General features: G+C 38.9%; 1 protein-coding gene and 3 long non-coding RNA genes across 4 annotated transcripts; 1 reads left to right on the top strand and 3 right to left on the bottom strand.

Annotated features, from left to right (window-relative positions):
* Positions 1-3,921: 3,921 nt before the first annotated feature.
* LOC111206692 (non-specific lipid transfer protein GPI-anchored 23) lies at positions 3,922-6,180 on the top strand. The gene is made up of 2 exons (XM_022703928.2): positions 3,922-4,349; positions 4,540-6,180. The coding sequence occupies exons 1-2, from the start codon at positions 3,998-4,000 to the stop codon at positions 4,815-4,817; spliced, it is 630 nt and encodes a 209-aa protein (XP_022559649.1). The 5' UTR covers positions 3,922-3,997; the 3' UTR covers positions 4,818-6,180.
* A 979-nt stretch (positions 6,181-7,159) lies between these two features.
* Positions 7,160-7,847, bottom strand: LOC125588969. Its single transcript, XR_007325157.1, has 2 exons — positions 7,679-7,847; positions 7,160-7,603 (listed from the first exon to the last, which is right to left on the bottom strand). It is a non-coding gene; the product is annotated as an uncharacterized LOC125588969 (long non-coding RNA).
* A 6,279-nt stretch (positions 7,848-14,126) lies between these two features.
* LOC106404521 lies at positions 14,127-14,976 on the bottom strand. The gene is made up of 2 exons (XR_001281000.3): positions 14,622-14,976; positions 14,127-14,548 (listed from the first exon to the last, which is right to left on the bottom strand). It is a non-coding gene; the product is annotated as an uncharacterized LOC106404521 (long non-coding RNA).
* A 6,404-nt stretch (positions 14,977-21,380) lies between these two features.
* On the bottom strand, positions 21,381-24,008 carry LOC125588967. The gene is made up of 2 exons (XR_007325156.1): positions 21,746-24,008; positions 21,381-21,641 (listed from the first exon to the last, which is right to left on the bottom strand). It is a non-coding gene; the product is annotated as an uncharacterized LOC125588967 (long non-coding RNA).
* Between the last annotated feature and the right edge of the window lie 1,744 nt (positions 24,009-25,752).

Raw genomic sequence — 25,752 nt, 5'->3', positions numbered from 1 at the left:
GATTGGTTGAGGTTTTGGTGCTTAAAAGGAAATAGTTAGACTTAGGGTTTTTATTCAGGAAACTTGGGATTATAATCCTACAGATGCCTAATGAGTTGCGTGCATGATAATGTAAAGCTCAACTACTTGATCAACAAGTCAATCAGCTCTCGCATGTTTTGACTTGTCTATTAACTAGATCTAGTGATCTCAACTCTCGTATGTCGATCACTAGAAAGTGTTGATCGATAATCCTATAGGGATATCGATCGATACAACTTTTGCTCTGTCGATCGATTATTCAATAATGATATCGATCGACGCGCTTCTAGTTAAGCTTTATGCGTGGGTTTAATGGTAGCTTACTAAGCTCACTAGATCAGCTCTCGCCTTGCTCATAGCAAGAAACTTAGCTTAGTTAGAATGTTTTCAGGATGAGAATGAAGCTCTCGCTTTTATCAATCAATCCTAGGGCAAGTTCTAGGTAGCTAATCTAGAAACAGACATTAATGAACAATCCTAATGATAATTATCACAATTCTGCAATCTATAGTTGGGGCTAATCCCTCCTAACCTATTTAAATCCTAAAATCTAACAATGGAACTACTCAGACATGGCCAAGCAATTCATAACAGCAATTAGGTAAGAAAACTTTATTAGAATAGTAAATAGATATTAATGGAGTTCCAATCACAAAATATAACTTTGGATGTTCTCTCCAATCTATCAAAATCCTAAAAATCTTTGGTGTGAAAAATAATAAAACCAGAAAAGCACACTTTTCCTCTAACATGGTGGCAAAGCTTATATAACATGGTGGCAAAGCTTATATAGTCAGGGGTAATCTTGTAAAATGGTGATGACTTGGGCTTCAAGTCGGTTGTGACCAAACGGGCTTTCTGCGCGCTTCGCTGTCGATCGATGTCAAGAAATGAACATCGATCGATTATTCCTCTCCAATATTGACCGATGGTCGAGCTTGATGGTCATCTCGGGTGCTTGCTCCAAATATCTCCAAAATGCTCAAAATCATCACTTATCTCCAAATCACTCCTGATCTTATAAATATAATAAATTGACTCTATAATATAATAATTAATAGTAAAAACACATATAAATTATAGATAAAAATGGGTCAAATCCATAGTCTATCACTGACCATCGAGCAAGACTAGCGTTCAACATTTAGAAGAAATAATTGATCGATGCACGTCCTGTGACATCGATTGACAGCAAAGCGCGCAGAAGCACGTCTGGTTCCAATCGACTTAGAGCCCAAGACTTCACCAATTTACAAGATTACCCCTGACGAGTTTTAACCTAATATATATAGCTTGCCAATATGTTAGAGGTAAATTGTGCTTTCCTGTTTTCTTATTTTCACATCAAAGGTTTTCTAGGATTTGGTAGAGTTGGAGAGAAGATCCAAAGAGATTTGTGATTGGAACTCCATTAATATCTATCTATTTATCTATGCAATTTTTATACCTAATTGATGTTACGAATTGCTTAGCCATGTCTGAGTAGTTCTATTGTTAGGTTTTGGGTTTAAATAGGTTATGAGGGATTAGCCCCAACTATAGATTGCTAAGTTGTGATATTCATCATTAGGATTGTCATTAATGCTTGTTTCTAGTTTAGCTAGCTAGAACCTTGATCTAGGAGTTGTAGACTCAACTCATCACTTGCATCTCACCCTGAATCCATCCTAATTGAGCTAGGATTGCTAGAGTATGGCGAGAGCTGATCTAGGAAGCCTAGTGAGCACATTCAACCCGCGCGTAAAGCTTGACTAAGAACGCGTCGATAGATATTGCTATAGAATAATCGATCGACGGTACAACAAGTGCAGCAATCGATATTCCTCTAGAATCATCGATCAACACTTATATCTGGTCAATAGACAAACCTAGAAAGCGAACGCCGATCGGTTTGTTTATAAGTGTTTGAGCTGTATAATATCATGTATACAACTTATTAGGCATCTATAGGATTATAATCCTGATTACCTGAATAGAAACCCTAAGTCTAGCTATTTCATGTAAAGCACCAAAAACTCAATCAAATTAATCGAGCAACTGCCTTGCTCACAAACCTGCTATTTACATTTAATCATAATCAACCTAGCTTAATCAATCTGATTAGATTTATTAGGTTCCCTAGCTCCATGTGAATTTGATCCCTAAGTACTACAACTGAACTTCTTATTTGAGAGAGTAATTTACTCCTTAGGGTAATTTGAGTGAGATCATTGCCTGACTGGCCGACTGATGTTTAAAATGGTTCGGGGGTGTTACAAGCTTGAGCAGGATGAAATTCATGTGGATGAGGAGATCAATAATAAGAAAGTCATTGAAATCATCCTAGAGATCTGCCTCCCCAACCACTCTAGACCAGTTTAGGTCTAATAAGATCTTAATGTCGCTTGAAGCTTTGGCTGCAGTGAATGCGACAGTCGACGAATTATCCAAAGGTGATGTTGCAGCAGAGAAGATTGTTATCACACCAGAGGATATTTCCGTGATTATGATTTTGGCCATAAGCCGATCGTTAAAACTAGTTCTTTTTGTTGAAGCTTCACCAAGAGTGGACTGTACATTGTTAAATTAGGGTATTGGTTGCTAGACACATACTAATGGAGCAGGATGATGTTTCTTATACGGAGAGAAGGATTACAAAACTACATGTCTTTCCATGGAAGGTAAATGCTCCTCAGAAAATACGTCATCTTATATGGAAATTAATCACGGTCACATTGTTGTCACGAGGAATTTAACAAGTCGTCATATGCGATGTGATAATATTTGTCCACGATGTGGGGAACCATATGAGTCTGTAACTCACGTGACATTTGAATACTCATTGGCACTTCAAGCATGGGTTCTAGCAGCAACTCTGTCTCATTTGATACTTTCTTGTTTCCAGCATATATACTAATATGGATTATCTTTTCTGGTCAAAGAGTAGTATCGAGGATCCGAAAATAGATAGAGATCCATGGATAATTTGGTATCTCTGGAAAGCAAAGAATGATAAGTTATTTAGAGGAATCCATAGAGACCCACTGGAGTTGATAAGATATGTTGAAGGAGAATATCAAGAATGGTTTTTGGCTAATGCTAACTACATATTTACATCTTGAGTATGTGATACCGCTTCAAGTCTTACGTTTGGAGAGTATTTGCTTGGTAGATGGTTCTTGGACCTCTACTTCTCTATACAGTGAATGTGGATGGACATTGATTCATTGTGATGTTCGGACAGAACTCATGGGTACAAGAAATATAAGACGAAGAAAATCTCCATTGCATATGGAGTTAGAGCGCTTCAATGAGCTATGGAGAACATGTTGCATCGTTCGATGTGGCAACACTTTGGTACGGATTGCAAAGAGCTAATAACAATGGTAGGGGATCCTGAGTCATGGCCGAGCTTCTCAATGGAGTCGAAGGAAATTAAAGACCTCAAGAGCATGTTTCAAGATTTCAAAATCACATATATCCATAGGGAGCAGAATGAAACTACATATCATTTAGCTAAGATCCTTTCATAGGAACATATGTTTTGTTGTTTATTTAATTTCGGCCTAGTTACCTGAACCATCTCAAGTATGAGTAATAGAACGTGATTTTGTCAATAAAAAAATAAAAGTAAAAACTAAAAACATAAACTAGTATATATTAATACAAAATACATGAACAAAACAATACGCGACATATAAAACCAAAATGTGAACAATATATTAAAATAATTATTATAAACCCAAGTCAAACAAATATAAGAATGGAAAAAATAACGGCACAAACAAGTCAAATTCTAGTAATATTTTTAAATTATTTAATATAAAAACAAAATTTTAAATAACAATAACTATTTTAAATTCGAAAAGAGAATATGCTACACCTAATAATTATATTCTTTCGTAACCTTATATATAGACGTAGAAGTTGTTGATCTCCAAGTAAAAAGGTTAAAGAAAACAAATCAAACTTAAAACAAAAGAGAAGAACAAAAAAAATGAAGCAATTACTTGTTCTATCTAATGTATTACTACTTCTATCCACATGCGATGCCGCTGCATTCATGTCGCCGTCAGAGTCACCTGTGTCCTCTCCATCTGAACCATCAAACAATGATTGTTCCACAGTAGTTTACGGCATGTTTGATTGTCTTTCCTTTTTGACAGTTGGATCAACTGATCTTAGTCCTACTAAAACATGCTGCGAAGGGGTTAAAATTGTTCTTGAATATAACTCTAGCTGTCTATGCGTTGCGTTGGAGAGTAGTCGTGCAATGGGGTTTGATTTGATTAACAATAGAGCTCTTGCAATGCCTTCTACTTGTAACATCCCCATCGATCCTCATTGTGGTATCTTATTTTTTCTTTCTTTCTCTAATGATTATGGTTCGCTTAAAAAAAAAATTGAATGATTCTCAACTATCACGACGAACAAGTTTTTCACTAGTAAACTGCACTTCTGGAATAAGATATATTGTTATTTTTTTAATGATTAAATTTAAACTGTTGAAATGATATTCTATTAATGGTATATATGCAGTATCTCCTTCGAAACCACCGACAACTACACCATCTTCCGGTTCATCCCCCTCAATATCCACAACATCACCGTCTGTTCCTTCACCTGCATGTAGCCATTCATCTGCCGCTAAACCCGGTTCATCACCAACAATTATACAATCACCACCGACACTTGCTGCTCCGTCACCTGCTATGTTTGCTCCTTCGCCATCTAAATCTGGAATGGAAAATATGTCCGTATCAAAACTCTTCCTAATCGTCATGATGATTTCTTCTTTTGTTTATCTTTTAGCGTAGTTTTTTAATCCTTCCATTTAATTCAGTTGAAATATTATTCTGTTATTGTTTCATGGATTTGGGGAGAAATAAATTAGAGATGGTTATGGTTTTCAATTCTCGATTTAGTTACCGATTTTGATTTCTTGATTTTATATCCAATAAAGTTAATTATCCCAACTTGTAAGCCCCATCAAACTCGCAAGTTAACTTGCGAAGAGTTCGGTTCTGCACAACAAAAAATAACGACGCTTACAATTTTCTTTCCATCATCCCAACAACAAAAACTTTATTTACCACAAAAATGGATTTTTATAACTATTTTATAAACAGGAGATAAAATTTAGATAATTTCATGGCTTACCACAATTTTAATGATTTTATATTTGTCTCTACTGAAAATATATATGTTTTCAACTAAATTTCAGCATATACGATCTAAAAATCTTCTAAATATCTATCAACTAAATTGTCAAATATATTTTGAAATAATTATTATTAGTCTTTTAAAAATTTTCTAAATATCTATCAACTAAATTGTCAAATATATTTTCAAATAATTATTATTAGTCTTTTACTTAGTTATTTAATTATATTTTTGAAGTAATACATTCGTAACTGTTTATATTTGGAACTGTGCTATGTGTGTGATAAGAAAATCGGAGATTAGCTTTCTTTTTACATATTGTTATCTCTATTAGAAATTTTAAAATACAAACCATTTATAGTTTAAGTAATAGAATAGTCTTTTCATATAAAAATATATGGTTTTTGTGCTCAGATTATGTTTAAAGGTCGCGAGGGCAAAAAAGTTGTTCATTGCAATCAATGTCATTGGAGAATTTGAAATTTTGAACACTCATTTCAAAAAGCCAGATATAGACAAATGATGTTATGCAGATGCAAGATATGAACCAAAGACAGATTGTCGACCTTATTATGGAAAAAGGAAATGAACATCATGGATTTGGAGAACTGAGCGGAGTGGACGAAGCTGGTACTGTTGATCCAATCTCAGTGTCGATCAATACAATCACTACAAGAAAACATATTTTTTACGAGAGCGGTATTCGTTGTAAATTCGTCGTAATAGGGGCTTTACGACGAATTAACATCGATACGCGTTTCGTTGTTAAACGCTCGTCGTAACGGAGGTTTCGTCGTAAAGTCCTAGTTACGTTTACGAGGAAGTCAATTCCTCGTAAAGCGGAAGGAAACTATTCGTCGTAATGCCCTCGTAAATGACGATGTAAATACCTCGTAATAGTTCGTTGTAAAAGCCACGTAAGGCTTCCACGTAAAGTCGATGTAAATTTTACGAGGACTTTACAACGACTTCATGTAAATTCCTCGTAAACGTTACGAGGACTTAACGTGGAATTTTACAACGAATTTACATCTCCATATTTAAAATATTAATTAATTATAATAATTATATAAATTTTATAAAACAATAATTTTAAAATTTAAAATATTTGAAATAAAATTAAATATGAAACCAAATAATTTTTTAAAAAAAACTATAAATTCATTAATTAAATAGAATTTAAATTTTTTATACAAAACAAAAGAAATTAAAAAAGGAAACTAAAGGCCAACATCATGGTCATCGAAGTAGTTGGCTGAGGGGTTCGGGTCTGTAGACGTTCCTGCTTCGGGATCCGGCTGGCTCATCCCGAGAGCTGCTCGTCTCTCCGCCAAAGCTCTCTGCAAAGTTGGATTTCCCACCGCCATCACATCCAGCAAACCCTCGAGAGAGTCCAAACGCTGCTGCTGGGTATCCATGCGAGCCTGCATCCGGTCGTTGTCCTGGTCCCGTCTCGAATAGTATGACGAAGTCGCCCTTGCAACTTCGTTAACGGAACCTATTCCAACCGTCCTTCCCTTCTTTCTAGGAGCCACCTATATGTATATATATAAAACCGTATTTAGAGTTAATAATAAAATAAAGAAAAAAAATTAAAATTATTAAATTTTACCTCCTCGAAGATCCGGTCGACCTCTACGGTTGACAACTTGACGGGTAATCCATCTGCAGACTGTTGGGTAAGTTGCGTCTCTTGCTCTTCAACCCGAGACGCCACAGCGTTGAAGAGTTTCTCGGATGCAGGATCCACAAAAACCCCATCTGGTGAGGCGTGAGTCATCTTGAATAAGTCCGAGAGAGATGGCAAAACTCCCGTCTTCTCCAACTAATAAACAACAATAATAAATAAATTAAATATAATTAATAAATACAAGTTTAAAATAATGAAAATTATAAATTTAAATAAAACTTACAGCTTCGAGACGAATTCCGGCATGGGGTTTTTGGCCGGATCTATGAACCATGGGCAAATGGCCATCTTTATCCCTCGTTCTTCGGGAAGCGGAGCAGGAGTTGGCTTTGCGGATGGAGCTGGGTTCGTTCCAATAGGTGATGAGGCCATCCCATGCTTCCTTTGTGACCCCGCTCGGCTTCCCCTCATAGCCGTAAATCTCCCACTTGTCCTTCCAATCGGAGACGGTGTTGCAAAGACGAGTTTTCGCCTTTGCAATAAATTCGCTCTTCACCCTCTCGGTGATTCCTACGGACCAGTTCCACCTTTGCTGAAAAAACAAACATTTTAAAAGATTAGAAAAAAAAATAATAATTATTTAATTAACAATATAAATATTAATAATATGTAAATATAATTACCGCAAAACATTTAAACCACGTCGTCTTGACGTGATCGGGAGTCATGGTCCAGTTGGGATAAGGGCCGTCATAATATCCCTTCATCGTCTCTGAAACGCTCCGGCTAACACGGTTGTTAGCCCCAAACCTGCAAATATAACAAATTTGTTAAAAAAATTGATCAAAGATTTTAAATTTAAAATTAATAATTTTATGTACTTACCAATAAGTACCCGGGGGTCTATCGGGGTCCAGAACGTGTAAACCCTCTCGTCCGGGCTGGGCAAGCAAATCCTCGACGGTGTATCTTGCGAATGGTGCATGAGCTGGCACCCGCAAATCGGGATGAACTGCAGCCGGTGGGGCAGGCTGATCCGGGGCGACAGGTGGAGCTCGTGGGGGAGGCATCTGAGATGGAAGAGGAGGAGGGGTCGAAGGAACTCTCCGAGATGTGTGAGAGTCTGGAACTGTCCCGGAAGAAGACGATGGACCGCTAGAGGAAGATCCATCGCCAAACAAATCCGCATACGTAGGTGCAGGAGCTGCTGGTCTCGGTCTAGGAGCCATCTAGAAAATTTAAAAAAATTAAATTAATATATATCCTAAACGAATTGTTTAAAATAATTTTCTAAACTAATCATCTAAACTAATTCCGTTAACTAATCACCTAAACTAATCACCTAAACTAACAACCTAAACTATAAAAAAAAAAAAAAAAGATAGAGAGAGAAAGTTACCTTAAAGGGGGAGAGGAGTTAGGGAGGAAGATACGAGCAGTGCTCGTCTGAAAGACTTCTCCCATATATATAAAAACGGTTTCCTCGTAAATTCCTCGTAACATTACGACGAAGTTACCAGGCCCGTGTTTTTTAATTTACGACGAAGTTACCAGGCCCGTGTTTTTCGATTTACGACGAAATTACGTCGAAACATTGGTTTACGACGAATTTACAAGGCCCACGTTTACGACGAAGTTACCAGGCCCGCGTTTTTCCATTTACGACGAAATTACATCGAAAAATCGGTTTACGACGATTTTACAACGCTTAACCCTAAACACCGAGAATGAAATCCCTAAACCCCAAAGTCACATATCATCTAACATCATATCTCTTCTTCTCTACTACTTTGTGCTCTTTCTCCAACTTAAACTCTAAAACCCTAAAACTCCAAATAATTTTTTTAAAATTAACACAAATACATATTATATAAAACAACATTTGTTACACATACATTAGGATGGTAAAAAAACAATATTTCTTTAAACATACGTTACAATAGAGAAATACAACATCAGAGACATATATTACATCACTCTAAATCGTTTTCGTTCTCATCAATATTACATCACTCTAAATCGTTTTCGTTCTCATCACTATCATTACAATCATCATCGTCGCTTCTCTCGAACTCGTCTTCACGTGCTTCATCTGTCGCATCTTCGGGAATATCTTCATATTGAAAGTTTTGCGGGTCGATCAAAAGGATTTCATCAGTTGGTTGTTCTGGTACCTCAACTTCATTGATAGCGTCTTCTTCTTGCAAGGGCGGTTCTTCTCCAGCGACAATGCGTCCACGAGGTGTAATTTTGATAGCAGCTAACCAGTTTATCCCGGAAGTTCGAAGCCGAGGATAAGGAAGGAAGCTTACTTGCTCGGCTTGTGAAGCTAAAATGAAAGGCTCAAATTTGTTGTATCTTCTCCCAAAATTGACATCCACAACACCAAATTTGTTATACCGAATCCCTCGGTTCACAACAGGATCGAACCATTCACATTTGAAGAGGACGCATTTTAGCTTCAATAACCCCGGAAATTCCACTTCAATAATCTCCTGCAAGATCCCGTAAAAGTCCGTTTCACCTTTCACACATATTCCGTAGTTACTCGTTGCCCGATGTCTCCCATACTCGTATGTGTGAAAGGTAAATCCTCGTGTGAAATACATAGGTGATGTGGTGACCTTTGCAACTGGACCTTGAACCAATTCGTGAAACCATACGGGATAATAAGGATCGTCGTAATCAACCTGCAAAAAGCAGTTATTCTTAATTAATATTGAAGTATCAAAACACTTACTTAATTAATCAATGTATGAGATATATTACGTACCTGTGATTTTAACCACTTGACAAAGTGCTTATCTTTACGTGTGTCCACATCAGTTGCAGATATTCCTGGTATTGCTTCTTCAACTTGAGATACAAACATGCTGCAAATTAAACAAATAATCAAGTCATACATAATTAACTGCAATTCATATAATTAACATTCACAAAAATATTTACCTTTCAAAGTAACGGGTCATTGCATCCTCGCAGTTGAGCAGAATATAAGTGTGGGCACTATGTTTATCCTCTTCACATGACCACCATACTTCTTTCGTTTTACCACCAAACCTTGCAATTTCGCAGAAAATGTCAGGAACACCATCAATTGGATATGATGTCGGTACTCCACCATCATCATATCTTCTAGGAACTCTTTTCCTCGTACGAACAGTTGGAGCAAAGTAGTATGATGTGAAGTTAGATGTTTCGGCTGTCAAACTTCCCGCAACTATTGAACCTTCCACCTTTGCAAGATTTCTTGCTTTCCCCTTCAAATGTTTCATCTGTCGCTCATACGGATACATCCATCCGTTGTGAACAGGTCCACGAAGCAATGCTTCATATGGTAGGTGGACAACTAGATGCTCCATGACGTCAAAAAATGAAGGAGGAAATATCTTCTCCAGGTTGCACAATATGATCGGAATGTTATGATGAAGTTGTTCGATGACTTCTTCCTTGAACGTACGTGTGCTGAGATCTCTGAAAAAAGCGCCGATGGCTGTATATTGCAAAAGTAATCAAATTAATAACATTTCATAACATATGTATATATATTAACGTTTTATAATTACCTGCAAGTGCTTCATGGACATTTGCTGGAAGGAGCTCGGCAAAAGCAAATGGAAGAAGTCGTTGCATAAACACATGACAATCATGACTCTTCATTCCGGAGAACTTTTGACCTCGTTCAACACATTTTGACAGATTTGAAACATAACCATCAGGAAACTTAACTTCTGATGCAACCCAGTCAAACAAGGTTGTTTTGGCTTCTGATGACAACCGGAAGATGGGAACAGGAACGTTTCCATTGCTCTTGATATGTAACTCACTTCTTGAGCAAATATCAGGTAAGTCCATCCTTGACTTTTTGTTATCTTTTGTCTTCCCAGGGACGTTAAGTAATGTATTCATGATGTTCTCAAAAAAGTTCTTCTCAATATGCATGACATCCAGATTGTGGCGTAAGAGAAGATCCTTCCAATAGGGTAGCTCCCAAAATATACTCTTCTTATGCCAATTGTGAGACACACCATATCCATCAGGCATATTTCCAGGAACATGCCAATTTCCTCCAACTTTAACTGTTTCCTGAGCTCCGTAATAATCAATGTCTGCTTCGATCTGCTGGCCGGTGAGATATGGAGGAGGACCGTCTCTGACAATTTTTTTGTGCCGAAACAATGTCTTATTTCTTCTGTACGGATGGGCAAGTGGAAGAAAGCGACGATGACAGTCAAACCAACAACTCTTCCTACCATTCTTCAGTTGAAAAGCATCCGTCGATCCAAGACAATATGGACAAGATAATCTTCCATGTGTTGTCCAGCCAGACAACATCCCATAAGCAGGGAAATCACTTATCGTCCACAGCAGAACTGCTCGCATCGTAAAATTGTTTTTCAAGGAACAATCGTACGTCCACACCCCTTCTGACCACAATTGCTTTAGCTCTTCTATCAACGGTTGAAGAAAAACATCAAGAGACCGTTTTGGATGCTTCGGCCCAGGGATTAATATGGTCAAAAATAGAAATTCTTGTTCCATGCACATATCCGGCGGTAAATTGTACGGCGTAAGAATGACTGGCCACAAAGAATATTGTCTACCAGACATTCCAAATGGAGAAAATCCATCGGTGCATAACCCAAGATAGACATTCCGAATATTTGTAGCAAAATCTGCGTGTACCTTGTTGAAATGTTTCCACGCTCTTGCGTCTGATGGATGTGCAACCTCACCATCTCTCTGGACATGTTCCGCATGCCACCTCATCGATGCAGCAGTCCTCTCAGATTGATATAATCTTTTCAATCTGTCTGTAATTGGTAGGTACCACATCCTTTGGTACGGTACCCTATTCCTCCCACGGCCTTGCGGTTTGAATCGTGGTTTTTTGCAGAATCGACACTCTTCTAACTTGTCATCTTCTTTCCAGTAGATCATGCAGTTGTCGATGCAAACATCAATCATCTCCGAAGGCAACCCAAGACTATAAACCAATTTCTGAATCTCATAATAAGATTCAGCAGACACGTTGTCTTCTGGCAAATACTCTTTAAACAACTCCGCCCATGCATCCATGCAATTCTCAGGTAAATTATGATCCGTTTTAATATTCATCATCCTAGCTGCTAGAGACAATTTAGAGAGACCTTCTCTACAACCAGTGTAGATTGGTTGATTTGCAGCATCTAGCATTTCATAAAACCTTTTTGCATCCAAATTAGGTTCTTCTACATTTCCAGTTCCATCAGCTATTGTTGTAGTTGTTTCTAAAAATGCATCACTAATCATATCTTGAACCCTATCATGATCTACCATCTGCTCATGATCTTGATGATAATTATATTCATTATGCAAATGATTCGGTTCTTCACTATGATGACCATCCTCAAAATTATTATTACTACTACTAGCTTCATTTCCCCCATAACCCTCTCCATGTTGATACCAAATGTAGTACTGTGGTGTAAATCCTCTGTTTACTAAATGCTTCCATACAGTTTCACTACGTGCAAATTTTGAATTCTTGCATTTCCGACAGGGGCAGAACATCTTACCGCTTTCCTGTGTGATCGGTGTACAGCCCGCCTGGTGCATGAATGTCTCTAGCCCGCTCAGAAATGCGTTTGTCACCCTCCCGTCGGAATCTTTGTGCAAATACATCCAACTCCGTAACTCGTAAATACTACCGCCACCGGCCATTTTTTCTTAGATTTTTTTTTCAAATCTTTTTTTTTCTGATTTTTTTTCGGATTTTTTTTCTCCCGTTTGTGTGTTGTGAGGAAGAGAGTTGTGGGAAATGACATATATATAGAGAAATTTTCGAGTTGGGTAGTTGAAAAATAACAACGATTTTACAAGGAATATTTTACATGGATTTTACATGGTTTTAACATATTATTTACAACGAATTTACGACGAAATTAGGTAAGTTAAAGCACATTGAATACACGTTTTCACCTAAATATAACGGTAACATGATTCGTTGTAATGTCGATGTAAAGTTTACTTTTCGACGTACTTGCGTCGTAATATTACATGGCGTTTACGACGAAATTTGGTTTCGTTGGTTTCGTCGTAATTGCGTTGTTAAGCCACCAGTTACTATTTCTAAGACGACGATAAGGAACCTGTGTCGTTCGTCTGTCTGCCAATTCAGTGGAATGACAAGGAGAAAGTGGACGGAAGTGCAGCTGGTTTGTACTTGAGAGGAACCTTTGACGATGGTCGGAGGTTCCTTTCAAGTATAAACCAACTGCACTTCCGTCCACTTCTCCTTGTCGCTCCACTGAATTGGCAGACAGACGAATGACTCATGTTCCCTATCGTCATCTTCGAAATAGTAATTGGTGGCTGAATGAGGAACAGAGTCTAAACGCCATCAGGTTCGAGAGGAAGAGAGTTGTGTGTTGTGAAGAAGAGAGTTGTGGGAAATGACATATATATATAGAGAAATATAACAATGATTTTACAAGAAAAGTTTTACATGGATTTTACATGGAACATTTACAACGACTTTACAACGAATTTAGGTAAGTTAAAGCACATTGAATACACGTTTTCACCTTTATATAACGGTAACATGATTCGTTGTAATGTCGATGTAACGTTTACAACTATTTCGCATTCCACGTACTTTCGTCGTAAACTTACATTGATTTTACGACGAAATCCTTTCGTCGTAAATTACCATGGAGTTTACGACGAAATAATGTCTCGTCGTAATTGCGTTGTAAAGCCCATGTAAAGTTACGAGGAAATAATTTCGTCGTAAACCGCCGTTGTTACTGCTACGTTTTCTTGTAGTGAATCTTCCCATGTCAGTCGACACTCCTTAAAAGCACCCATAGATCAAGCTGTTATCTTGCCCTAGATTTGAATAAAGAAATCACCTTGGAAGATTTCTTGGAGCTAGAATATGAAGTCTGAAAATTTAGATTTGAATAGAAAAATCACTATGAAAGATTTCTTGGAGATAAAGGATGAAGAACAACTTCAAAATTTGGGCCATGACTCGAAATTGAAGCTTGATGTCGATCGGCACCATGTGGGAAAAGATCTGGATACTTCACTAAAGGCTAGTATCAATTGGTACCCACACTACAAGAAAAAAAAAGCTTTTCTTAGCAGACGAATAACGCTATCTATAAATACCATAGCGGTTTTTGAAGCGTTGTATCATCGCCCGTCATAGTAGCTCAGACACATTAGATAACGGTTTTTCGCGCTGCTATCTTATTGTCATATACTATAGGGTTTGTTTGTATGCAATTAAATATTCTTTAATAGTGTATTTTTTTTGTTATTATTACACTATTGGAAAATATAAAAAGATATTTTTAAATTTTTTAATTGAATTATTAATAAACTAAAACTGGTTTACATGTAAAAAAATAAACCAAAAGTAAACAAAGCTTGAACCTAAACCTATTTGCTAACTAAACTTAATAACAAAACCATGCCGCCTTCAAGCTTCTTAACTCCGCCGCCGTCAACCACCATTTGCTGTGAAGACCAAGTCCTCGTGTCTCTTTCTTCTTTCCTTCCACGCCGGAGACGGCGACGGAATCACCACGACTCTTCCCACTCACTGTCGTTGAGCTCGTCTTCGGCTCACCACTGTTAAGATCGTCACATACACAACCGTCAAATTCGTCTCCGGCTTATCTATCCTCTCTGCCACACCTTTGTCTCAATCTTCAAGGTTCTATTCTCAGACCATACTCCACCAACTATAGACAGCAAGCTCTCCAACTAATCAAAAATTAAAGCAATTAAATCAGTTATAAACCCTATAAATCGGTTTCAGATCTATATTGATTTTTACCTTATTCTCGATGGATGAATCAGAAGCAATGGAGAAGAAACGTATTGAAGTTTCTGTGTGGATTGAAGACCTTCACGCCGCTTCTTGAGCAAAAGCTCTCTTACTCTTGGATTTCCAGATCTCGACCATGTTATCTTCTCTTCTCATTCGTCCTTCCTCGGAGTCAACCGCCATATGAAGAAGAGTAAGACTAAGAAGAGATGTGGTGGTGGTGGTTTAGAGAATAAGAAAGAGAGATGCGAGGAGACACTGAAATGAAGAAGATGAAGATGGTGATGGCGTAAGGAAAGAAGAACAAAATTGAAAGGAAAGAAGAAAATCTGAGACAGAGAAATAAATTAGAAAAAAAATGATTAATTAACTGTGGCCGTTGGATGAACATAAATCAAAGGCTGAAAGTAAAGATCTTTGTCACCCCACATTGACCAATCAGAAAACAGGTTAGTGGATCATAACTTTAGGAACCATTAGTCCAAGTCCAAAATTTTTAATCATCATATTTTAGAATATAATAATTTAGTTTAGATGTAAAATGAAATTATTTTTAAGGTCTTAAATTGAAAGTTCGAGGTATATTATAATATAAGATTTGAGTATATAAGGTTTAGAGTTTGAGTTTAAGATTCTAGGTTAAAGTTTGAATGTATATACTCAAACCCAATTTTGATAAGATTGAAAATTCTGAAAAGTTTCTATTTAGAATTTTGATATCAAGTTTAGAGTTTAGAATAGAGGTTTGAATATAGAGTTTTAGGGTTAAAGGTTTGGGGTATTGAGATATGAGACTAATTTTTTAAAAAGAAATAATTTTCAGTTTATGTTTAATATTTGAGGTTAAACTTAAAATTTGATGTTAAAATATTAGAGTTTAAAGTATGTGTTTAGAATTTAGGGTTTAAAAACTTGTTTAGGGTTTAGATTCAAAAAGACAAACATAACGTTTTAGTTATGTTTTGCTATTAAACATACTCTATCGTAGCATTTCCAAATATACCACTCTATCGTAGCGTTTCCAAATATACAAACGCTATCTAAAACTAATGGTTATATCAACCATAGCAGAAAGGCAAAAAACACTATACTATACTGCTATCAAAACCGTTTTTCTTGTAGTGCCACCTTATATAGATCGAAAATCATGGTTGAACGAACTGCCAAGGCGCATGATTGAGTTGGAACCAGTTGAGGAGAGAATGGACAAGACCAAAGCCTCACACCTTGCTGTCCCCGAACATCTGAAATAATCTATCTGCACAGAAAAGGCTGATGGTTTTCACAAAAGAGTGAAAAAAATACATGACCCTCTGAAGTTAGTGATTTCATGCACAATTTCTGAAGATGAATTTCCTATTCCACCTGATAGAAGTGTGCATTTAGGTTCTGACATTGAGGTATTTGATGATCCTCTGCATGGAATAGCTCATAAGAAAGACTTGAGGTTTAAATTGATGTCGACCGAGGCTTGAGGTATAAATGTGATGCCGACCGAGGCTTATCGGTAGCAGTTTCGAATGACACCACTTTGGTGTCTCAACACCCGTGGCGTATTAAAGAACAAGGAGTGTGAAGTGTGTCGAAATCTTTTTGATGGAGGCACCACCGCGAGATTAGAAAAGTCTGGAGGGGAGAGAAGAGAAAGAAGAGGAAAAAGAAGAAGAGAAAAAGGACCAAGGGAGGTCCTCAGTTTTCATTGATTCCATACTTCTCAAATGGTGCCAGAAAATACAGAGTGCGTAGTAGAGGCTTCTCACAGCCATTTGCAAAGGTTCAAGCACTCTTTATTACTGAAATGATAGACAAAGAAGAATAGTCTATGAAGGCTTTTACGAGCAGTGTGATGAAGCTGAAGAAAATAGACATTTAAATTTGTGTTGGAGAAACTTTTTGTTCTCTTCTATACCACATCTGATCTCCAGATGTCAAGCTAATGGCTAAAAACAAGCTTAGTGGGAGGCAACCAACTATAAGTATTTTCACATTTTAAGAGTTAAAAATGATGAATAGGTACAACACTGTAGCAATGTAACGACAATAAGCGACACTGTAGCACTGTCGAGCAACACTGTAGCACTATCGAGCGATACTGTCTCGAGAACATGAGACACATGTTTTTTATATCAAAAACAAATCTCTCGTGTTAATTAAAAAGGCACCTACCACTGAAGATGTTGAAGCCGGAGTTGGATCTCCTCCACCATGACGAAGTCCAGAGTTTGAAGGAGATAGAGATGTTGAACATGAGTGTGTGCCACCAAGTGGAGAGACACCTGAAATTGAGGTTGTTGAAGTTAGAGTTGTAGTTTCCCCACTGCGTTGAGGATAATAGGAGACTGTAAATGGGTCAAAAATTTTCATCCACTGTAAAGATTGTATCTTAGTATATTGAATAATGAGAATGATACACGAGAGTTTATATGCAAGAGATACAGTTATTAGTTTCCTAAAACAGAGGAAGAGAGAATATATATACAAATGATTCTCATATCTCTAACACGCCCCTCAAGATGGAGTGTCCACAGTAACTCCAATCTTGTTTCTGAGTTCCAAGAATCTTGCGCGAGATAGAGGCTTCGTGAGCGCATCCGCAAGTTGGTCCTTCGTGTTAACATGGCAGACTCGTAAAGCCCCTCTTGTTACTTGACCTCTCACAAAGTGGTAGTCTATAGCAATGTGTTTCATGCGAGAGTGGAAGACCGGGTTTGCACAGAGAAATGTCGCACCTACATTATCGCAATTAACGAGAGGAGAAGAGGGTAGCTGAATCCCAAGTTCAGTCAGTAGGTTGCAGATCCAAGAGAGTTCAGCTGCTGTGTTGGCGACAGCTCTATATTTGGCTTCAGTCGATGATCTGGCGACTCCACGCTGTTTCTTACTCATGCAAGATATCGGTGTTTTCCCAGATAGATGATATAAGCGTTGGTGGAGACAGAGTCGTCGGAATCCCCAGCCCAATCTTCATCCGAGTATGCATGGAGTATCAACTTGTTCGTCGCAGAGAAGTGGATGCCATGTGTGGGTGTGCCTGCCAAATATCGCAAGATCCTTTTTGCAGCTTGCCAATGTTCATCAGTCGCCATATGCATGAATTGGGATAGCTTGTTGACAGAGAAGCCAATGTCTGGTCATGTGAATTGCAGGTACTGTAGACTTCCAATGAGCTGTCTATATTTTGAGGGATCAGCGAGTGGTGTTCCGGACTTGATATGAAGTTTGGGAGAAGACGCCATGGGTGTTGTAACTGGGCGAGCATTGGTCATATCATACTTTTGTAATATCCAGTATGTACTTCCGCTGGTTTAGATGGAGACCGGAGTTTGTGCGATGAGCTTCAATCCCCAAGAAGTAGTTAAGATCCTCTGGGTCTTTCCCTGAAAACCGCTCAGTAAGAAGTTGTAGGATTCTCTTGATAGATGGTTTTGAGTTACCTGTAATGACGATATCATCGACATAGATAAGCAGATATGTTAACTCCGTACCCCTCCTTAGAATAAAAAGTGATGTGTCTGCGAGGGAATTGTAGAACCCAAGGCTGAGAAGGAATGTACGGAGTTCATTGTACCAAGCTCGGGGAGCTTGCTTGAGACCGTACACTGCTTTCTTGCGGCGACAAACATGGTCTGGCTTGTCAGAGTCGATAAATCCGTGTGGCTGCACCATATAGACTTCCTCCGTTAACGTTCCTTGATGAAACGCATTGTTCACATCAAGCTGTTGTATGGGCCAACTGCTACTGACCGCAATGTCCAGAACCAATCGAAGGGTTGTTGATTTGATTACCGGACTGAATGTGTCTGTGTAGTCGCGTCCTTGTTATTGATTATATCCATTTGCCACAAGACGAGATTTGCAACATTTGTGTGAGCCATTCGAGAAGAATTTGTTCGTGTAGAGCCAACGACAGTCTATCACATTGTGATCGTGAAGTCTCGGAACTAGCTCGAACGTGTCATTGCGCGCAAACACATCTATCTCAGACGATATTGATCCACGCCAACGTTTATCTTGCAGGGCCTGTTTGAGAGTATTGGGTTCTGCCAGGATGATTGAAGACATGGCTGCCATGTAGTTGTATATGCTGTTGGGTTTGCTTATTTGGTTTTTCCGGTGAGTTACCATAGGATGTTGATTCGGAGGTGCTTCTGCATTAGTTGGAGCTGGGATAGCTACAGCCGGTTTCGTTGTAGCTGGAGACGGAAGCTGCTGAGATGTAGTTGACAACTGTTTTTGCTGCGGAAGCACAGCCTGTGGAGTCGGAATAGTCTCTGGCAGAACATCCGTTGGAGCTGTCGTGCTTTCAGTTGCAGTTGAAATTTCCTGCACCTGCAGGAGAGGAGTCAAGCTCGTGGTGCCTGTTGGTTGTACGAACGGCGGCTGAGTTATTAGTGTTTTGTGGATGGGAATGAGGGTTAGTGGTGGTGATTGTAAGTGTGATTGTTCTGTTTCTTGGCTGGTTGGAGTGGGAGAACATGTTTTAGTTTTGAAGGGAAAGCTTGTCTCGTCGAAAGTAACATGTCGCGAGACGTAAATACGGCATGAGCTTTTGTTTAAGCATAGATACACACTCTGCGATCGAGAGTATCCAAGGAACACACAAGGCATCGATTTATCTTCCATCTTGTGCGCATTGTAAGGCCGTAGCCACGGAAAACAGAGACATCCATATACTCTGATCTTTAGGTATTTGGGCTGTGTTTGGAATAGTTTATGGTATGGAGAATCCATGTTTAGGACTGGAGTTGGGAGTTGGTTTATGAGGTATGTTGCAGTGGCGAGGGTGAAGGGCCAGTATTTCTTCGGCATTTCGAAATGAGTGAGAAGGGTAAGACGAGTTTCGATGATGTGCCGATGTTTCCGTTCGGCAATTCTGTTGTGTACGGGGGTGTGTGGTGGGGATGTAAGGTGAGATATGCCAACTTCCATTAAGAGAGAGCGCAAAGTTAGAATTCGACACCATTGTCGGAGAACAAAGTGCCTATCTTTGAAAAGAACTTATTTTTGACCAGGGTTTTGAAAGCTTTGGAGGTTTGCAAGGTTTGAGACTTGGTTTTGAGGGGGTAAATCCATGTATATCGGGTATAGTGATCAACCAAAACAAGGTAGTATTTGATATTATCAATGGATATGATAGGGGAGGTCCACAAGTCTGAGAAAATATATTGCAATGGTTTTGTAGAGGTGATAGGGGATTGAGCAAAAGGAAATTTATGAGTTTTATTGATTGCACAATCTGAACATGATGTGTTTGGTGTTACAGAGTTGGCAACAGGTAAAGAAAAACTGGAAACAATAGACTGAAGAATTGATGAAGATGGGTGTCCTAGGCGGAAGTTCCAATCAGACTGTTTTGGTTTTGGTGAAGCTGAGGCGTAAAAGGATTGAAGGTTTGGTGTTTGGGTAGGCCATTCGTACAACTCATCATTGGTCTTGCCTTGGAACAACGGGAGCCCCGAGCTCAATTCCTTCACCTGAAAGTAAGCAGGGAAAAATTCAACCGAAACTTTGTTAGCATTACAAAGACGATAGACAGATATCAGGCTCTTTTTAATATTTGGAACACACAGGATATTATTAAGTTGTAACTGGTGTTTTAGAGTAGGCAGAGATAGAGAGCCAGTGTGAGAAATCGATAAACCTGAACCGTCACCAATGAGAACAGAGTCTGTGCCATGATAAGGCTGCATGATCTTTATGTTCTGTAAGTCGCTGGTTATGTGGTGTGTGCCACCAGAATCCATCAGCCACGCGTTCGTAGGATTCTGAGCAGAGACATCCATGTTGGCCAGTGGTTGCCTCGGTAGGAAGGGCGAAGGATTGAAGCTCGAGTTTGATGATTGAGCCAGTTGAGGGCAACATCTTGTGCTGTGGCCGAAGACACTGCGAATCTGACATTTCCCTTGGTATCCTTTCGAGCTTCTTGAGTCCTGACTTCATGAGTTGTTGTAGTGTTGCGGAGGTTTGTTGTTGTTGTTCCAGTTGGAGTTGTTGGAGCGGTACTGCTGCTTGTTGTTGTTGTACTGCCGGAGTCGAGAAGTCGCAACATTTGAAGAGACCGGAGCTGTGTTCAGAGAAGTTGTGTTCATGGAGAGCAGCTTGGCTTCCTTGTTAACCAACTTCTCATGGATCTCAACAATTGAAGGTGTGGTGTCTCTGCCTTCCACTTGTTCAACAACTGATTTGTAATCTTAAGGGAGGCCATCGATGATGTTCTCAATCTTATCTTCATGGTCCAGCGGATTGCCAAGTAGGGCAAGCTGATCAAATCGGCTAGCCAGACCTCTCATGTAGTCATCGATTGTCTTGTCTCTCTCGGTTGAGTGTTTGAGTTGGAGGCGAAGTTGCTGGATGTGGCAATACGTAGCGCTCAGAGACTTCCAAACGTCTCGGGATGTCTTTGTGTTCGTCACCAGCGCTTGAATGGATGGGGAGAGTGTGCCTATAAGGCCACTGTAGATCAGGCGATCTTGACGTCACCATTTGGTGTGATATGGGTTAACCGTTATGACACCATCAACGGTTATCGTCTTGTCTGGTTCGGTGGTGATACCGTCAATGTGGCCGGCGTGATTGTAGCCACCGAGAAGGGCATGAACCTGGAGGTTCCAAGTCATGAAATTGGTTGAGCTTAGCTTCGTGATGTTGATCATGTTGATGTTGAGAAGCGATTTGGAGTCATCGATTTGTTCAGCGATGGTCGTCATGGTGAAAAAAACAAATTTTGGTTGACGGCTAAAGAAAATTAGGGTTACCGGAGGCTCTTGATACCATGTAAAGATTGTATCTTAGTATATTGAATAATGAGAATGATACACGAGAGTTTATATACAAGAGATACAGTTATTAGTTTCCTAAAACAAAGGAAGAGATAATATATACAAATGATTCTCATATCTCTAACATCCACTACATGGCCATAAATAATTTGCATGAGGTAGAGCTCAATAATGTTAATTGTGGTTGACATGAATGAGAAGACTTGTGGTTGCAGGAAGTGGTGGATGGTAGAAATCCCTTCCGTTCCTGCTGCAAGTATTATAATATGTAAAAAATGTTGAAACATATGTCAATGAATATTGTACAACAAAAAAAGTGACAAGAAATATATAAAGATGGTATAAATCCTTTACAAGTGATGAAGTTTTGGCCTAGAGTAAATATGCTAGTTGTCTTGCTACCACCATGAAGAAAACGCAATCTGAGACGACCAAGTAATTATGCCAGAAAAGAAAAAAAGAAAAAATAAATATGGATCAAGTAACATCCAGTTGACACTCCAGATGAAAGCGATGACATGCTTAAACTGCAACGAAGATGCACACAATAAGTAAGGTTGTAAAAATCTAAGCGGAGAGACATTCAAAGAAACCAAGAGGATGACCAAAAAATAGGTTTTGTATGTCGTTGAAATTTTCAATTTATTTGCTACATTTCAATTTTGTTTGGGTCATACATTTTTATTTATTTTTATTTAGGGAAGAGCTCCACGACCACAACAATGAGTATCTCAATCACAGCAAGGATCAAAGTGTTTCATTCTTTACCACATAAATGGATTTTTATAACTATTTTTATAAACAGAATATAAAATTTAGATAATTTTATGGCTTACTGCAATTTAATGATTTTATATCCGTTTATACTGAAAATATATGTTTTCAACAAAATTTCAGCATATACGATCTAAAAATCTTCCAAAGATCTATCAACTAAATTTTCAAATATATTTTCAAATAATTATTTTTAGTCATTTACTTAGTTATTTAATTATATTTTTGAAGTAATACATTCGTAACTGTTCATGTTTGGAACTGCGCTATGTGTGTGATTAGAAAATCAGAGATTAGCTTTTTATTTATACGTATTGTTATCTCTATTAGAAATTTTAAAATGTAAACCACCTATAGTTTGAGTAATAGAATAGTCTTTATAGTAAATAAGGAAAGAAACCCTAAGACGACAAGAAAGGCGATAATGGCGACCGAGCCGCCGTTCGATTCAAACGGTGACAATGGGAGAGAGGGATCAGAGGTTGGAGGAAGGGGTCTGGTGTCAGGTTGGGGGGGAGTCAGAAGGTCGGGGGATCAAAGTTACAGAGGGATCTGTGGAGGGGATTCGGATTGAGAGTGGGGATGCTCGCACTGGGATTGATGGGGAGTATGTCGGGTTGGTAAATGTGGTGTATCTGCCGGTTAGCTTTTCACAATATCGGATTGTCGATGGAAAAGAAGAGCTGGTGATTAGGGAAGGAGTTACACATCAGGTAATCACGAAAATTTCTGTCATGGAGAAAAGTTCGTATGCAAAAGTAGTGAATGTGGGGTTGGGGGATACAATCGGTCCGGAGTTTGAGATTGTCGATGGTGTGGTGAACTTTGAGATACCTGCGGAAATTTATGAGGATGTGCTTTGTGGCAAAGTTTTGTTGTAGGGTATGATAGACCACGGATTTGACCTACTTTTATCCATGGTTCATAGGTGTTTTAATAACTATTTATTATATTCTAGAGTATATTTAGTATATTTATACGACAAGGAGTGATTTGGAAGATTGTAATGATCTTAGAGCATTTTGGAGACATTTGTAAGAAAGTAATGATTTTGGAGCATTTGGGAGACATTTGGAGAAAGCATTCGAGCTGACCATCGAGTACGATCATCGGTCGATATTGAAGAAGAAGAATCGATCGATGTTCACATCTTGACATCGATCAACAGCGAAGCGCGCAGAAAGTCCGTTTGGTCCCAGCCGACATAGAGCCCAAGTCTTCACCAATTTACAAGATTACCCATGATGAGTTTTAACCTAACTATATAAGCTTTGCCAACATGTTAAAGGCAAACTGTGCTTTTTTGTTTTACTATTTTCACAACAAAAGGTTTTCTAGGATTTTTAGTAGATTGGAGAGAAGATCCAAAGAGATTTGTGATTGGAACTCCATTGATATCTATCTATTTATCTATGCAGTTTTTATACCTAATTGATGTTATGAATTTCTTAGCAATGTCTGAGTAGTTCTCTTGATAGGTTTAGGGTTTAGGGATTAGCCCCAACTATAGATTGCTAAGTTGTAATATTCATCATTAGAATTGTCATTAATGCTTGTTTCTAGATTAGCTCATAGAACTTGCCCTAGGAGTTGTAGACACAAGTGATAGCTTTCACCTCACCCGGAATCCATCCTAACTGAGCTAAGATTGCTAGAATAAGGCGGGAACTGATCTAGGAAGCTTAGTGAGCACATTCAACCGGCGTGTTAAAGCTTGACCAAACGCGTCGATCAATATTCCTATAGAATCATCGATCGACACTGGTCAATAGACAAACCTAGAAAGCGAGAGCCTAATGGTTTGTTTATAAGTGTTGGGCTCTATAATATCATGCATACAATTTGTTGGGCATCTGTAGGATTATAATCCTGATTACCTGAATAAAAACCCTAAGTCTAGCTACTTTCATCTAAGTACCAAAACCCCCAATCAAATCAATCGAGCAACTGCCTTGCTCACAAACTTGTCTTTTACATTTAATCATAATCAACCTAGCTTAATCAATCTGATTAGATTTATTAGGTTCCTTAGGTCCCTGTGAATTCGATCCCTAAGTACTACAACTGAACCTCTTATTTGAGAGAGTAATTCACTCCTTAGGGTAATTTGAGTGAGATCAAATTTTGCGCCGTTGCCGGAGAGCTTTGATCGCCTAATAGATTTTGTCTAGGTTTCTTCTTTAAAACCAATTTCTGATAAGAAAATTTCTTATCTTTTCAGGTGCATGCCCAACATTACCAGAAGCAACAAGGAAATTCAACTGCTATTCTCATCAGATCCTGCAAGTTTGGAATGTTCGATCCGCAAAGGAAGATGCTCCTCATCGATCGACGACAACACTAGTTCGTCGCCTTATTCTCGGCAACTATTGTCGACACAGACACCAGTCTCATCGACCGACACTCTCTCACCACCATCCACCGAAGACACTCTTCCGTCGACTGATACCTTCCATCAAAAGTCGATCGATACTTCAGTCCACACATCGATCGATACTGAGCCGCAAGACATGGTTGAGACTTTGATTCTTATAGGTGATGAGAAGGGAGACATGCATGACCAGGAGGGTCATATGCGTAATGCAGCAGGTCAAAGGATAGACACTCAGGGGGCTGCAATCCTTAAGTCCAATACTGATGCTACATGAACTACTCTACATGTAGATGAGGTTGCTCGACCCAGAACGTTGGCTGATTACAACCATCCAAATCAGTTCTATGCTAACATATCAGCTATTTGTCCTCCAGCTATCCAGAGAGGCGATTTCGAGTTGAAGCCACAGTACTACACACTCGTGGGACAGACACCCTAATGTGGGTTATCTCACGAGCATCCTATAGACCATCAGGAGAGGTTTGAGGATCTTATATCTGCTATTCAAGTCAAGGGAGTCCCTGAGGACTACCTACTTTGCAAGCTCTTCAAGTACTCACTTGCTGGAGAGGCTTCGCATTGGCTTAAGTAGTTACTACCAGGATCTCTCACATCCTAGGCTGACATCAAGAATGCATTCCTATGCAACTTCTTTGATGAGGCGCGTGCTGAAGACTTGAGGAGCAAGATTGCTACATTCACACAGGAGCAAGATTGCTACATTCACGCAAGATTGCTACAGAGTCCTTCACAAGCCCCTGGATCAGATTCAAGTCTTATCAGAGGGATTGTCCACACCAAGGATTCAATGAGGTGCAGCTGCTCAGCACTTTGTTCAGAGGCATCGTAGTGTAGTATCAGATGGCTCTTGATGCTTACAGCGATGGGAATTTCAACACTAGGAATCCAGAGGAGGCTTTGAGAGTTATTGAGAACTTGACATCCAGCAACAACACCAAGAACACTGACTTTGAGAGGAAGAGATCTGCAGCCATCCTTGGGAATGACCAGATGGATGAGGTCAGAGCAAAGCTAGACAGTGTTCACAAGCTTCTCAGAAAGCTGGCTTGCTTAGTAGAGGATGCATATGATGTAGACACAGAGGGTATAGCAAAGGTAGAAGAAGATGTGAACTTCATTGGTGGAACTAGAATTCAGAGGTCTGGAAAACAGAATGGAAACTTCTATGGCAATGGACAGAGGAGTAATTTCA

The sequence above is a fragment of the Brassica napus genome, chromosome C6 (genome assembly GCF_020379485.1).
Source record: "Brassica napus cultivar Da-Ae chromosome C6, Da-Ae, whole genome shotgun sequence".
In the NCBI taxonomy this organism is placed as follows: domain Eukaryota; kingdom Viridiplantae; phylum Streptophyta; class Magnoliopsida; order Brassicales; family Brassicaceae; genus Brassica; species Brassica napus.
Note: the sequence above shows the minus strand (reverse complement) of the source record. Positions and strands in the feature narration are given on the sequence as shown.